The following is a 16,058-nucleotide window of genomic DNA, read 5'->3' on the forward strand; positions in this document are numbered from 1 at the left end:
ACACTTAGAAAATGTGAAACTGATTTATTGAGTAATTTATGTAGATTCACAGTTACCCTGTGTCCATATGTATCCCAACTGATAAAAACTCTGAAATATGTGTGTCTACACAAGTTGGGAAAACCTATTCAGTGTTTACTAGCCTGTGAGCTAATAAGGACTGAAACCACTCCTCATACCAAATGTGACTTCTCTCAGACGTGGGCCACATTCACTTGAGACTGAGTGCAGGTTGTGACGCAGAACCAGAACTATTATGCACTGTTCGCTCGTTGGACTGCGTGTTTCGACCATCTCTGTCATCGGCTAGTGCTCTCCGGTACACCCCCGCTAAGGTCTGCCTGAACCTCGACCCTCTCATGTCCAACCCCATACAGAAGTACAGCAGCGGGTTCACACAACTGTTGAAGTAGGTAAAGGCTGTGGCCACTGTCAGCCCCCCCGTCACCACCGTACTGTTGCTGTTCACCATCTTTGCCAGTAGGAGGCAGTGGTAGGGCGCCCAGCACAGGAAGAAAGCACAGACCAGCGATACCAAGATCCGGAGTGGACGTGACTTGCCCAACAGGCGGGTACGTCGGATGCCTAGCCCTGCCAGGATGTAGCAGCAGAGGATGATGAGGAAAGGAAGCAGGAAACCGCATAGGAAGCGCATTAGGTAGAGCGCGAGCTTAGCGCTGTTATCGCCTTTTGGCTCATTGTCCTCCAGAGAGCACTTGCTCAGGTTATTCTTGCCGAGGTAAACCTGGCGGTAGGCGAAGTGGGGGGCGCTCAAAATGGCCGCCACAGCCCACACGCCGGCACTTACCAGGCGGGCGGTGCAGATCGTCCTACGCCGTTTGGTAAAGACGGGGTGCCAGATGCAGAGTGTCCGGTCCATGCTGATGACGGCGAGCAGGAACACACTGCAGAACATGTTGGCATACCTGAAGAAGCCGTTGAACTTGCATAAGAAGATGCCGAACGGCCAGTAGTCGAAGAAGAGCTTCTTGGTCAGCGAGAGCACACGGCTCAGGCAGAAGATGAGGTCGGCCACAGCCAGGTTGACCAGCCACACATTGGTGATGGTGGGCTTGAGCTTGAAGCCTGCCACCCAGATGACTACAGAGTTGCCCGTGGTGCCCAGGACAATGGTCAGCATGAGAAGGACAATGTTTAATTTGTTCATGATGGCCTCGATGTCCACCACCTTGGCTTCGTCATCTCGGGCGGCTGAGGTGACGAGGGCAAACGGAATGGTGGCGTTTGGTGTCATTCTGTAAAAAAAAGGCAACAAGGGTGTGAATACACAGCATGACTTCCTTCTAGTCTACAGTATACTTAATGGCTTTCCTTTAGATGAGTCATATAGTGTAACACTGTTTCCTCTAATGGTAGAACACTTTGCACAGCCAGCAGCCAGTCAGTTAAAATCTTCTTTGGGATAGGTGTACTGTCCACGAGATGGTTGAGCTGACGTAGGCTAATGTGATTAGCACGAGATTGTAAGTAACAAGAACATTTCCCAGGACATAGATATGTCTGATATTGTCAGAAAGCTTAAATTCTTGTTAATCTAACTGCACTGTCCAGTTTACAGTAGCTATTACAGTGAAATAATACCATGCTATTGTTTGAGGAGAGTGGACAATTTTGAACATAAAAAGTTATTAATAAACAAATTAGGTACATTTGGGCAGTCTTGATACAACATTTTGAACAGAAATGCAATGGTTCCTTGCACATACACTGCTGCCATATAGAGGACAAAATCTAAATTGCACTTGGGCTGGAATAATACACTATGGCCTTTCTCTTGCATTTCAAAGATGATGGTACAAAAAAAAATAATAACTTTAGTTTTCTTTCTTTGTATTGTCTTTTACCAGATCTATTGTGTTATATTCTCCTACATTCCATGTTCTATTGTGTTATATTCACATTTCCACAATATTCAAAGTGTTTCCTTTGAAATGGTACCAAGAATATGCATATCCTTGCTTCAGTGCCTGAGCTACAGGCAGTTAGATTTGGGTATGTCATTTTAGACGAAAACTTGAAAAAAGGGGCGGATCCTTAAGAGGTTTTAATAATATCAGGAAGAGGACTCATACTCACAAATGAACAGAACTCTATAAATTCTTGACTTTAAGATTACAATTAAATATATTTTGCTATTTAGGAAGTATTCTGAATCTTCAGATGGGATGTTGTGTACCAGGCATGATGTAGTCTATTCAGGACAATCTATTTCTATGTCTGAGTCATTCTGTGTGTGTGACTGGGAATGTGTGTGGGTATTTTTGTGAGTATGTGGCGGGTGTCTGGGACTGTGAACTACCCACTGTTTTACCCTTTAAAAAAAAAACTTTTTTCCCAAAGTGCACACCACAGGAGGCTGCTGAGGGGAGGACAGCTCATAATAATGGCTGGAATGGACTAAATGGAATGGTATCAATCACCTGTTTCATGTATTTGACACCATTCCACTCATTCCACTTTGTATTTGACAGCATTCCACCGATTCCACTCCAGACATTACCACGAGCCCCAATTAAGGTGCCACCAACCTCCTGTGGTGCATGCCCACACACTATACAATTCATCGGATATTGACATACTGTCTGCAATCCCCCTGAAAAATATCAGTCCAACAAGGAACGTGTAAGAACACGATTCCCATCCTGATCCTCTTAGCATACAGTATCTCCATTTCCTTTCCAGAGGCATGCATAGACAGGAATCGTATAATAGTTTTGGCTTATGACTCATTTGACCAGTCTCTGTGTCATAGCTGTGAGAACTAGGGGTGCTGCACCACCCCCTGGTGGTGAGATAGTACATCTGCAGAAGAGGTTACAGCCTTATTCTAAAATTTATTAATTTGTTTTACCTCTGAAAAAAATCCCAACAGTATGATGCGGTCACCACCAATGTTCACCGTAGGGATAGTATAGGGCCAGGTGATGAGCGGTGCCTGGTTTCCTCCAGATGTGACGCTTGGCATTCAGGCCAAAGAGTTCACTCTTGGTGGTCTGAGAGTTGTTTAGGCACCCTTTTTAAAAGGACAAAGCGAGCTGCTGCCATGTGCCTTTTACAGAGGAGTGGCTTCCGTCTGGCCACTCTACCATAAAGGCCTGATTGGTGTAGTGCTGCAGAGATGGTTGTCCTTCTGGAAAGTTCTCCCATTTCCACTGAGGAACTCTGGACCTATGTCAGAGTGCCCATTGGGTTCTTGGTCACCAGACAATTTTTTGAATTGAATAAATTTGCAAAAATATATTTAAAAACTGTTTTTTTGCCTTGTCATCATCCGATATTTTGTGTAGATTGATGAGAAATAAAAACTATTTAATCCATTTTAGAATAAGGCTGTAATGTAACAAAATATTGAAAAACCCAAGGGGTCTGAATATTTTCACAATGCACTGTATATATATTCCCATGAGTGAGCAGACAGTAAAACAAAACATAGTCCTGTTGTCTGGCAACCAATACGCTTCCAGTCTATATAAGGGATGGGGTTTACCTAGGAGCAAGACAATTAGGAATGCGTTATTGTGCCATGAGCCAAGGACTCAATCCACCTCTCGTACGGTTTTGTGTTGCTTCATGAGCAGAGGCTTCTTTGATATGACGCTAATATGATTTGAATCGCCCTAAATTCTTGTGTTGTCATAAAGCTGGCTCTCTGCACTAGGTCAAAATCAATATTGACAGGCTACATTCATTGGTTGTTCTTTATCAGTTTGATGATGTATTTCATTCATGTAAATACACCGTACAAAGTCAAAATCCTTTCTGCTTCATTTCTTTATTGTCAAGATAAAGAATGATGTCTTATCGTTAGATGTGACTGACATACTGTGTGTACTGGCGTCCACTAGCACAGTGGACGGATTGTTCTGGACTTCATTGTATACACGATGAAGATTACATTGTTTAGTTACGCCTCCTATTTTATGGCACTGTTTGTGTTACTGCAATATTTATGCTTGCCTACGTGATTAAATGCTGTTCGCCCCTGCTCGTAAACGTAGAAGAGTCTTTGTTTTCAACGACTTACTGAATGCTGGCTAAATTAAGTTTCAATGAATGCTGGGAAAAAAACGTCCATATCTAGCCTAGATTTTCCTCAATATTTTCATCTACGGTAGTAATGTATATCAGCGGCTAATTATTATCCATTTTGTTGGCAACTCAATTTGAGCTGGCAAGTGGTGATATTGCAATGGAAAGCAATGGACACAGATTAAGGGTAACATATCTTCTTCATATAGTCCCTGACGGATGATCTGTATATATTCAGCTAACTATCCACAGAATCTCATCATTTGTCCAGAATAGGCTATAGCATGCTACAACTACGTACCTGTACAGTTTGGGTGGCCAGTGTAGATAGTCAGAACATCTAGAGAATATTCTCTCTTGTATTTTAAAATATCCAAATAAAGTGATTTAAGAAACGAATTGAAAAGTAAAGCCAAAAAATGCTGTATACGGTTGTTGTTATTCATACTGATAATGCTTACCTATGAGTTGAGATGCTTCAGTAGTAGCTGTCTGTGTATGTGTATCTAGGTGATGAAACTCCAGCCATAAGTCATTGTGTCACTTGGGTGATGTGGCCAGAGAAAAGTAATCAGATGTGTGAACTTCCTGTCTCTCGCTCTCTCTTTCTCACGTTCCATCTCTCTCGCTCCCATCCACTCTCTCCGCTCACACAGATAGGGGGTGTGTAAGGGGGTGTGTACTACTGCCCATGCCTTACTCGGGTTGTTAGATGCTCTTCCCTCTTCAACTGGAGTCCTAGAGTGTCCACTTCCTGCCTGTATTCTCTATGTTCAGCCAACAGACACCCAGAATGAGGCGAATGCGCCCAAAATCAATAGTAATTAGTAATAAATTATGACTTTAGGATTAGAGTATATCACTTTCCAAATGTACCAATAGCTGTCTTAATGATGCATGTACTGCACGACTGTATACAGAGTTTTATAAAAGCTATCTGCAGGATGCCTCAGGCCCCTGATAGTTTTGGTGGCTCCTGCATGGGGATGTTGCACTCTGGTGGCAGACTGTGTCAAGTCATCACCTTGTGCCTTATTACAATAGAGAAGTCAGAGACGTCCTGTCACAGAATGTTGCAACCAATTGTAAATGTTCTAATGTTCCATCAGCTGTAGCAAACATCCTCTTTATTCTGATGTTTGTCATTGGTTCAGCATTAAGCAAACAGGGTTTGGATTTCCCTTTATTTCCCAATGCATATAAAAGAAAAGACAACTTCCTGCTTTGATTGAACACCCTGTGCCATTTTGGATATATCTGTGATCTCAATATCCGTGATCTCAATATCCATGATCTCCATTACTCAGTCACAGGTAAGGCTTTTTCATAAATGAATCTGAAATACACGTTTAGAGTATTACACAATAAACACAGTCTTTTTCTGTCTCTATGTTTATTTGAAGTGTTTTGTTACTGTGGAAGGCACCTCAACAACATCAGAGATGGGTCTGTGGTTAATTGCGTTCACCATTTTTCTGTTGAAAGGTCAGTTTCTCCCTAATTGTGCGTACAGTACTTCTTAACTTGTACACACTTAGACTTACTCACAATTTTACTGACATTTTACTGATAACAACTCTGCAATGTGTGCTTGTACGTTTTAACAAATGTGTGTGAGATTGATAAATCTTTGTGTTTGTGTGTGTGTGTGTGTGTGTGTGTGTGTGTGTGTGTGTGTGTGCAGAGACATTTGTTTTGCTGTTCAGCCTGGCCTCATAGACTAGACGTAATATAATAAAAGTACGTCTGTGACACTCAAATTAGTATGATATGTTACCTTTGGTATGGTTACATACAGTGCCTTGCGAAAGTATTCGGCCCCCTTGAACTTTGCGACCTTTTGCCACATTTCAGGCTTCAAACATAAAGATGTAAAACTGTATTTTTTTGTGAAGAATCAACAACAAGTGGGACACAATCATGAAGTGGAACGACATTTATTGGATATTTCAAACTTTTTTAACAAATCAAAAACTGAAAAATTGGGCGTGCAAAATTATTCAGCCCCCTTAAGTTAATACTTTGTAGCGCCACCTTTTGCTGCGATTACAGCTGTAAGTCGCTTGGGGTATGTCTCTATCAGTTTTGCACATCGAGAGACTGACATTTTTTCCCATTCCTCCTTGCAAAACAGCTCGAGCTCAGTGAGGTTGGATGGAGAGCATTTGTGAACAGCAGTTTTCAGTTCTTTCCACAGATTCTCGATTGGATTCAGGTCTGGACTTTGACTTGGCCATTCTAACACCTGGATATGTTTATTTTTTAACCATTCCATTGTAGATTTTGCTTTATGTTTTGGATCATTGTCTTGTTGGAAGACAAATCTCCGTCCCAGTCTCAGGTCTTTTGCAGACTCCATCAGGTTTTCTTCCAGAATGGTCCTGTATTTGGCTCCATCCATCTTCCCATCAATTTTAACCATCTTCCCTGTCCCTGCTGAAGAAAAGCAGGCCCAAACCATGATGCTGCCACCACCATGTTTGACAGTGGGGATGGTGTGTTCAGGGTGATGAGCTGTGTTGCTTTTACGCCAAACATAACGTTTTGCATTGTTGCCAAAAAGTTCAATTTTGGTTTCATCTGACCAGAGCACCTTCTTCCACATGTTTGGTGTGTCTCCCAGGTGGCTTGTGGCAAACTTTAAACAACACTTTTTATGGATATCTTTAAGAAATGGCTTTCTTCTTGCCACTCTTCCATAAAGGCCAGATTTGTGCAATATACGACTGATTGTTGTCCTATGGACAGAGTCTCCCACCTCAGCTGTAGATCTCTGCAGTTCATCCAGAGTGATCATGGGCCTCTTGGCTGCATCTCTGATCAGTCTTCTCCTTGTATGAGCTGAAAGTTTAGAGGGACGGCCAGGTCTTGGTAGATTTGCAGTGGTCTGATACTCCTTCCATTTCAATATTATTGCTTGCACAGTGCTCCTTGGGATGTTTAAAGCTTGGGAAATCTTTTTGTATCCAAATCCGGCTTTAAATTTCTTCACAACAGTATCTCGGACCTGCCTGGTGTGTTCCTTGTTCTTCATGATGCTCTCTGCGCTTTTAACGGACCTCTGAGACTATCGCAGTGCAGGTGCATTTATACGGAGACTTGATTACACACAGGTGGATTGTATTTATCATCATTAGTCATTTAGGTCAACATTGGATCATTCAGAGATCCTCACTGAACTTCTGGAGAGAGTTTGCTGCACTGAAAGTAAAGGGGCTGAATAATTTTGCACGCCCAATTTTTCAGTTTTTGATTTGTTAAAAACGTTTGAAATATCCAATAAATGTCATTCCACTTCATGATTGTGTCCCACTTGTTGTTGATTATTCACAAAAAAATACAGTTTTATATCTTTATGTTTGAAGCCTGAAATGTGGCAAAAGGTTGCAAAGTTCAAGGGGGCCGAATACTTTCGCAAGGCACTGTAAGACAGAAGGTTATTAACTTCAAAAAACGAAAGGAAAGAGGGAGGTTGGTCGGGGAGGATGGGTAGACGTGAACGTCTAGCAACCCAAAGGTCAATTTTTTTTTAAATCAAATCACGGACAACTTTAGCATTTTAACAAAATAGCAACTTTGCAACAACTCACAGTAGTACTTAGCCTGTTAGATCAACCTTCTCCTAAAACTAACACCTAACCCTAACTTTAACCGTAATTTTAACCTTAACCCCACATTTGCACAGAAAAGTGGAATTCGTAACATATTATACAAATTGAAATGCGTGATATATTATATACGAATTATAATTCGTAACATATCATACTAAATGAAGGCAGACAGATTTTATGTTTACTATGTTATGTCTATCCCTGAGTCCAGGTTTTGCTGTTCAGTGTTTGTTGATGGTGCGGTGTTCTCCAGGTGCTCTCTGCCAACAGTGGAGTCTGTGGACGCCCCAAAGCATTGTGGCTGTTGGTGGATCCTGCCTAATGGTCCCATGTAGATTCCAGATCCCTGCAGAGTTTGATGCTACCTTGAACAACTGCACACTCCATGGGCTTTGGAAGAAACATTCAGAATGGGGAAATATTGTTTTCCACTCAGCCCAAACGGATGCCAAGAACATCATCAAGGGAGTGATGTTAGGAACTCTGTTGAACAAGAACTGCACCACTATTTTCAACAGTTTCTCTGCAGGATATGATGACACATATATCTTTAGGCTGGAATGTGCTGGAACAAATCACCTCAAGTATAACTTTCTACCAGGTGTAAATATCAATCATACAGGTACTGAATTTTACCTTTCCTAAGAAATATAATGCCTTAGGAAAGTATTCAGACCCCTTCACTTTTGCCACATTTTGTCACATTACAGCCTTATTCTGACATTGATTATATCTATTTTTTCCCTCATCAATCTACATACAATACCCCATAATGACAAAGCAAAAACAGGATTTTAGAAATTCCGTATTTATACAAGTATTCAGATTGTTTGCTATGAGACTCGAATTTGAGCTCAGGTTCATCCTGTTTCCATTGGTCATCCTTGAGATGTTTCTACAACTTAATTGGAGTCCACCTGTGGTAAAATCTATTGATTGGAAATTATTTTGAAAAGCACACACCTGTCTATATAAGGTCCCACAGTTGACAGTGCATGTCAGAGCAAAAACCAAGCCTTGAGGTCGAATTAATTGTCCGTAGAGCTCAGAGACAGGATTGTGTCGAGGCAAAGATCTGGGGAAGCGTACCAAAACATTTATGGAGCATTAAAGGTCCCCAAGAACACAGTGGCCTCCATCATTCTTAAATGGAAGAAGTTTGGAACCAAGACTCTTCCTGTCACACCCTGATATGTTTCACCTGTCTTTGTGCTTGTCTCCACCCCCTCCAGGTGTTGCCCATCTTCCCCATTATCCCCTGTGTATTTATACCTGTGTTCTCTGTTTGTGTGATGCCGGTTCGTTTTGTTTGTGAAACATACCAGCGTTTGTTCGCCTGCTCCTGTCTGTTTCTTGCACCTGTGTCTTAGTCTTCCTGGTTTTGACCCTTCTGCCTGCCCTGACCCTGAGCCTGCCTGCCGTTCTATGCCTTGCCCCACCTCACTGGATTATTGACCCCTGCCTGCCCTGACCCTGAGACTGCCTGCCGTTCTGGACCCTTTGCATCTTCTATGGATTACTGACCCTTGCCTGCCTTTGACCTGTCGTTTGCCTGTCCCTCTATTTAGAAATACACTTTTGTTTATTTGACACTGTCTGCATCTGGGTTATACCTGAAACGTGATACTTCCTTGGTCAGGGAGGTGACCAAGAACCCGATGGTCACTCTGACAGAGCTCCAGAGTTCCTCTATAGAGATGGGAGAACCTTCCAGAAGGACAACAATCTCTGCAGTGCTCCACCAATCCACCAATCAGGAAAGACGAAAGCCACTCCTCAGTAAAAGGCACATGACAGCCCGCTTGGAGTTTGCCAAGAGGCACCTAAAGACTCTCAGACCATGGGAAACAATATTCTCTGGTCTGGTGAAACAAAGATTGAACTCTTTGGCCTGAATGCCAAGCGTCACATCTGGAGGAAACCTGGCACCATTCTTCCTGTGAAGCATGGTGGTGGCAGCATCATGCTGTGTGGATGTTTTTCAGCGACAGGGACTGGGAGACTAGTCAGGATCAAGGGAAAGTACAGAGAGATCCTTGATGAAAACTTGCTCCAGAGCGTGCAGGAACTGGGGGCGAAGGTTCACCTTCCAGCAGGACAATGACCCTAAGCACACAGCCAAGACAACACAGGAGTGGCTTTGGGGTGAGTCTCTGAATGAGGCCCAGCCAGAGCCCAGACTTGAACCCGATATAACATCCCTGGAGAAAGCTGAAAATAGCTGTGCAGCAACGTTCCCCATCCAACCTGACAGAGCTTGAGAGGATCTGCAGAGAAGAATAGGATAAATTCCCCAAATACAGGTGTGCCAAGCTTGTAGCGTCATACCCAAGAAGACTCGAGGGTGTAATCTCTGCCAAAGGTGCTTCAACGAAGATCTGAGTAAAGGGTCTGAATACTTATGTAAATGTGATATTTAAGTTTTTTTATTTGTAATAAATTTACTAGCATTTCTAAAAAACGTGTTTTTTTCTTTGTCATTATTGGGTATTGTGTGTAGATTGATGAGGGGAAAAAACAATTTAATCAATTTTAGAATAAGGCTGTAACGTAACAAAATGTGGGGAAGTCAAGGGGTCTGAATACTTTCCGAATGCACTGTATATGATTTCCAATTGAAGTATACCCTTAGGGCTAAACATTCTAACAGAATGACTAGATTGAACTCTTATAAATACTAACAGCAAATATAGGGCTCGATCCAGTCAGATGGAGCGTTAACGCATGATGGCCGACATCCGCATAATGGATGTTTTGGTGGTGTTGGATATGTGACTGCGGAAAGAGCTGACAAATTGGTGAGTGGCTGCTCTTGTGTGTCACAAACCACTTCCTTCCTTATTATCCATACCACTTTAGAAGTTCAAAACAGTGATAGAAAGTGTAGGCTCTATCGATGATAGAAATTATTACTCTCAAGTAATATCATTAAACTAAATGGGCTATAGCCAACAAAAGCCACCTGGCTACGTTCTCCTTATTTATGTAAGGAGTCATCAATGAGGCAACATTTTCAGAACTGCCTACTTCTAATGTGTCTGCATGGGATTTGTCGAATTGTAAAATCGGGTGGTCCAATTCAGTGTCCGTGATAAGGTAATGCAAGGAGCCATTTGTGGATTTGAACAATTCCACCTCAGAAATCACCAAAACAACCGTTTGCGGATGTCGGCTAAAGCGGATCTGATTGAATCGAGCCCCTAGAATCAAATACTCAACATGAAAAGTGATATTGCTAGCAAAGTTAGTTTCAACCTGGTTGCCCCACCACGGCATGCCATTGAGCTATACTCAGGCCACTTTCTGTCATGTTATTGATTCAATATCACCCTTTCTCCCACATATCGTCATCCACCCAGACACCCCACCCAGACCCCAACTGATCTCTATGGGCAACATCATGGAGGGGGAGTGGGCTAGACTGAGCTGCTCTGCCCCCGCCCCCTGCCCTACATTGCCGCCCTCCCTGACCTGGACCTCTAGGCTGGGTGGAAGTGTTGAGAGCCGGCTACAGGAGGGTATAGATGGGCTCATGACCATGACCTCCACCCTGACATTTACCGCCTCCCTCCGGCATCATGGGCTGATGGTCAAATGCGCCGCCTGCTACACACTGCAGCCAGGGGGCACCACCAAGACGACTCAGGGGAACCTGACCCTCAATGTTCTGTGTGAGAGACCACAACAACCATAATCATATGACCATACCTTATGACCACAACCGTAAACAGTAGTGTAATCTCCTTATTCTGTGTTTAAACATGTTTAGTGATTTAACTGTTAAGTGCTAAACAGTATTAAAGAGCACAGGGCATAAAAAACGAACTGGTTAGACATGAATTAGCAGATAATAGGCAGTGATTTAGCTAATCATACCTGTGCAAGGATTCTTCCCTTCCTCTTTCTGTACACTGTATGTGTATCTTCTCAATAGTGGTTTCGAGATCACGTTCTCAATACTATGGCAACTTTCCAGCTCACTAGCGAGACTTCAAAATGACACTAATCATTTGTATTTTTTCCTGTTTTCTCTCATTCACTTCAACACGTTGTATTTCTATCATTCGTACGCTCGTTGACGCTCACATGACGAACGTTCCCCCTGTGGGAATTGGTGTTTAATATTTCAAATCAAAATGAGCTTGTATGCCTCACAGGTAGTTGAATTAACTGTGTGGATGTTGTCTTCCAGATGCCCCTAAAAACACTGTAGTCCTGTCCAACCCAACAGGGCCTGTGCCTGAGGGTAGGGCAGTGACCCTGACCTGCCAGAGTGATGCCAACCCACCGGTGGAGAGCTACTCCTGGTACAAAGACATCAGTGGGAAGGAGACCTGGAAGGCCAATGGACAGACACTAGTCCTCCTGGTCAGCAAAGCGGACAGCGGGCTCTACCTTTGTGAGGCCCACAACCAGAACGGATCACAGAGGTCAAAGGCCATGCCTCTGGAGTTTGAAAGTAAGCCATTTTGTTCACTTTATGAATAGTGCACTACGTTTGACCTAATAGTGCACTATACGAAATAGAGTGCCATTTGATTGGTTGAAAAGTGCTGCTGTGGGTAACACTCAAGACAAATGGACAACAAATTCACTTAAAAAAAAAACATGTTCTATTCCGATTGTTTTCAGGCGACCAATTTTTCAAGATGGCCCCCTACATCATCTGTGGAGTGATGGTGTTGCTTTATGTTCTGACCGCCACCGTGGAGGTGTATAAATATAAAAGGTATCATTGTTTACGTAGTCATGCCCATCGAGTTTAGGAATAGATTTATATAATAGATTTCTTGAAGGACTGTTCCAATCCTCTTTGTTCTAACCCAAGTCCCCCCCCCCCCCTTTTCCTTCCCTCATAAGTCTCTCCAGAAGACTGAAAGTAAGAGGAACATTTTCATTTCATAACATTCTGTTTAACCAACCTCACCCACTGAGCAATTTTAAGACATTGGCAGTAGATGACGCAGTTTGATACTCAAGAGTTTGATGTGTTAAATTCCACGTCAAAACTTTAACAATTCTCAGTATGACTATTATACATGTTGCGCCTTTGACAACGTTTACTGGGGTTTTGTATAAAACGTGTAACTCTAATACTCCTATTTTGTATTAAATGTTATATAGTATTGCTACCTCTGTTGGGTAATATAACTCCTCTGTTTACATGAAATGATTTATCCTCAATATTTTAGCAGATCGAGCTCTCCCTCTCAGGGAAAGCGGACAACACATACACCAACCTAAGGATCGCCAGCACCAGCTCTGACTATGACGAACTCCAGGTGACTATGAAGAAAAACCTCAAATATAAATTCAAATCAACAAAATACAAAGTCTGAGTTTTTAGGTATTTAAGCTAACTGTTATGTATGAGGATTCATTTTAATAAGGTACAGTTAAAAATCATAAATGTGTTCCTGTGTGTGTCCATACACAATGTTTTCCTCTGACAGATGACCAGGGCTGTCCCAGGTAAATCTAACTCTCATGAAAACCCCATTGGAATTGGCAGAGGAAGTGAAAGAGCTGCGCCCTGAAACCACATGGCAAAACAGCTCCAGATTTAACCTTTTCATTTGAGCTTTTGCATGGAAAATGATAATCTTGTATCTTTTGCTTCGGATCATACTGTATATTTTTTCGGCACAAAAGACATGATATTATATATTTTAACCTGGTGTTTTCTGAATGTCATCACCTCTGCTAGTGTATTTCGCCTGAAAGAGTTCAACATGATCCAGAGGCGTCATGCACCTGATTTAAAAACAAAAAGGGAGCATTGATGGCCAAATTGCATATCTTTGGATTCATGCGTAAGATGAACCATAGCTTCTGTATTTTCAGTGTACAAATGGATAAACTCAATGGGCATAATGCCTCTGTGTTGCCCCTGTGAGCTATGTATTTACATCTCAATGTGTAAGGCTGTATATCTGAATTAATGCAATGCTTTATGCACTGATAGTTGTATTTCCTAAAATAGTACTAAATTGTTCTTGAAGGATTTTGGTTTGAGGTTCAGCATCATCAGTGTATTGCTGTCGTCTTCGCTGTAGATGATGTTAAACCATGCAGGGGGTTGTGGGTTGTGTGGTAATCAGTCGAATAAATCTCTTAATGCCATTCTACCGTGTTTTCTCTCTTGAAATTCCACACATTCCATTGCCTCCATCAATGAACAGGAAAGAAAGTAGAGGAGTGGGTGGCCGGTCGGGGGGGAAATGGCAAAAGAAGCAGGGCGTTATCTGACATCACTTTTTGACCCCCCCCCAACCCCCTCGGGGCCCCCTGATTTCCCACCAGGAGGGAAGTGGTGGATCTTTGATGACATCATAGAGCACTCATCTCCTTTGTCTGCTCTGTGTGAGTCTCTTTGCGTTCATGTCCATCCATGAAACAACAACAGGCAGAATGCTAGCAGAGAGATCTGACAGTACTTGCTAGCTACAGAGAGGGCCGGGGGGGTTGTGTGTGGGGTGCAGTGTGGGGACATTTTTGGGGATTATTTTACTAAGGGAGGAGAACGATTTAAAATTCAGATAAAAATGAATCACCACTTAGCAACCGTTTCAAATACAGTATCAAACATGTCTGATAAATGGTCGTTTTGAATCATCTCTTTTAGCTGAGCCTCATTGCAACTCATATCATATCAGAGTTAAGGAGTGGGACAATTTTTTTCCCGAGTGTGTGATTGCGTCACTAATTCAAAGCCAAGATTATTCCATAGAACAGCCTGATAGGAGAACCCAACCAGTAAAACCTAACCAGTTTTAAGAACCCAACCAGTATAAAGACCCAAACCAATATAAAGACCCGAACCAGTAGAAAGAACCCAACCAGTATAAAGAATCCAACTGGTATAAAGAACCCAACCAGAACCCAACTAATGAACCCAACCAGTATAAAGAACCCAACCGGTATAAAGAATACAACTGGTATAAAGAACCCAACCAGAACCCAACTAATGAACCCAACCAGTATAAAGAACCAAAACTGTATAAAGAACCCAACCAGTGTAAAGAACCCAAACATAACCCAACTAATGAACCCAACCAGTATTAAGAACCCAACCGGTATAAAGAATACAACTGGTATAAAGAACACAACCAGAACCCAACTAATGAAACCAACCAGCATAAAGAACCAAAACTGTATAAAGAACCCAACCAGTGTAAAGAACCCAAACAGAACCCAACTAATGAACCCAACCAGTATAAAGAACCAAAACTGTATAAAGAACCCAACCAGTGTAAAGAACCCAAACAGAACCCAACTAATGAACCCAACCAGTATAAAGAATCCAACTGGTTTAAAGAACCCAACCAGAACCCAACTAATGAACCCAACCAGTATAAATAACCCATCCAGTACGAAGAAGCCAACCAGTATAAAGAATCCAATAGGTATTAAGAACCCAACCAGTAAAAAGGACCCAACCAGTATAAAGAACCCAACCGGTATGATGGAAAAGAAAGAAAAGAAAGTGAATAGCTGTGTTTTGGAAGGGAGGAGGGAGAGAGGAGAATTGCGGGGGCATTCTTCTATGAATGGAGAGGGTGACTCAGGTGACGTGTCATCGTACAGATTCTATAAAAGAGGACGTTTGGGTTTGTGAACTCATTTAGGGGGACGAACGATTGAGGCTGCTGACAGTTTATTTACAGCTTTTGGATTTTGGGGTGACAATGAAAAGTAAGTATTTCTGATATACTATTGACTGGGGATGTATGTCTGTGTGTGTTGGGTGGGGGTGCAAATTTAATGTTTAGTTGTGCGATTATGACATATTTATATACATAAGTGCTCAAAATTGTTGGTACCCCTCCACAAAAAACGAAGAATGCACTATTTTCTCTGAAATAATTTGAAACTGACAAAAGTAATTGGCATCCATCATTGTTTATTCCATATTTATTTATTTTTACATTTAGAATATATATTTTTTACCCCTTTTTCTCCCCAATTTCGTGGTATCCAATTGGTAGTTACAGTCTTGTCTCATCACTGCAACTCCCGTACAGACTCGGGAGAGGCGAAGGTCAAGAGCAGTGCGTCCTCCGAAACACAACCCAACCATGCCGCACTGCTTCTTGACACAATGCCCACTTAACCCGGAAGCCAACCGCACCAATGTGTCAGAGGACTTTTTTTAAATGTTTTTATTTCGCCTTTATTTAACCAGGTAGGCCAGTTGAGTACAAGCTCTCATAACTGAGACCTGGCCTAGATAAAGCAAAGCAGTGCGACACAAACATAGAGTTGCACATGGAATAAACAAACGTACAGTCAATAACACAATAGAAAAGTCTATACACAGTGTGTGCAAATTAAGTAAGATTAGGGAGGTAAGACAATAAATATATATATATATATATATATATATATATATATATA

General features: G+C 42.1%; 2 protein-coding genes across 3 annotated transcripts; one reads left to right on the plus strand and one right to left on the minus strand.

Moving 5' to 3' along the window:
• Nucleotides 1-211: 211 nt before the first annotated feature.
• Nucleotides 212-4,388, minus strand: LOC139372313 (formyl peptide receptor 2-like). Its single transcript, XM_071112043.1, has 2 exons — nt 4,352-4,388; nt 212-1,256 (listed from the first exon to the last, which is right to left on the minus strand). The coding sequence occupies exon 2, from the start codon at nt 1,253-1,255 to the stop codon at nt 212-214; it is 1,044 nt and encodes a 347-aa protein (XP_070968144.1). The 5' UTR covers nt 1,256; nt 4,352-4,388.
• Nucleotides 4,389-5,286: 898 nt separating this feature from the next.
• On the plus strand, nt 5,287-13,784 carry LOC139372603 (myelin-associated glycoprotein-like). Of its 2 annotated transcripts, none has more exons than XM_071112366.1 (9): nt 5,287-5,363; nt 5,454-5,535; nt 7,915-8,283; nt 11,021-11,332; nt 11,854-12,120; nt 12,294-12,390; nt 12,522-12,540; nt 12,854-12,943; nt 13,115-13,784. In XM_071112366.1, the coding sequence occupies exons 1-9, from the start codon at nt 5,340-5,342 to the stop codon at nt 13,196-13,198; spliced, it is 1,344 nt and encodes a 447-aa protein (XP_070968467.1). In that variant the 5' UTR covers nt 5,287-5,339; the 3' UTR covers nt 13,199-13,784. The 2 variants fall into 2 exon arrangements, with proteins under 2 accessions (XP_070968467.1, XP_070968469.1); XM_071112368.1 differs by having other exon boundaries at nt 11,893-12,120.
• The last annotated feature ends 2,274 nt before the right edge of the window (nt 13,785-16,058 follow it).

The sequence above is a fragment of the Oncorhynchus clarkii genome, chromosome 18 (genome assembly GCF_045791955.1).
Source record: "Oncorhynchus clarkii lewisi isolate Uvic-CL-2024 chromosome 18, UVic_Ocla_1.0, whole genome shotgun sequence".
Taxonomy (NCBI): Eukaryota; Metazoa; Chordata; class Actinopteri; order Salmoniformes; family Salmonidae; genus Oncorhynchus; species Oncorhynchus clarkii.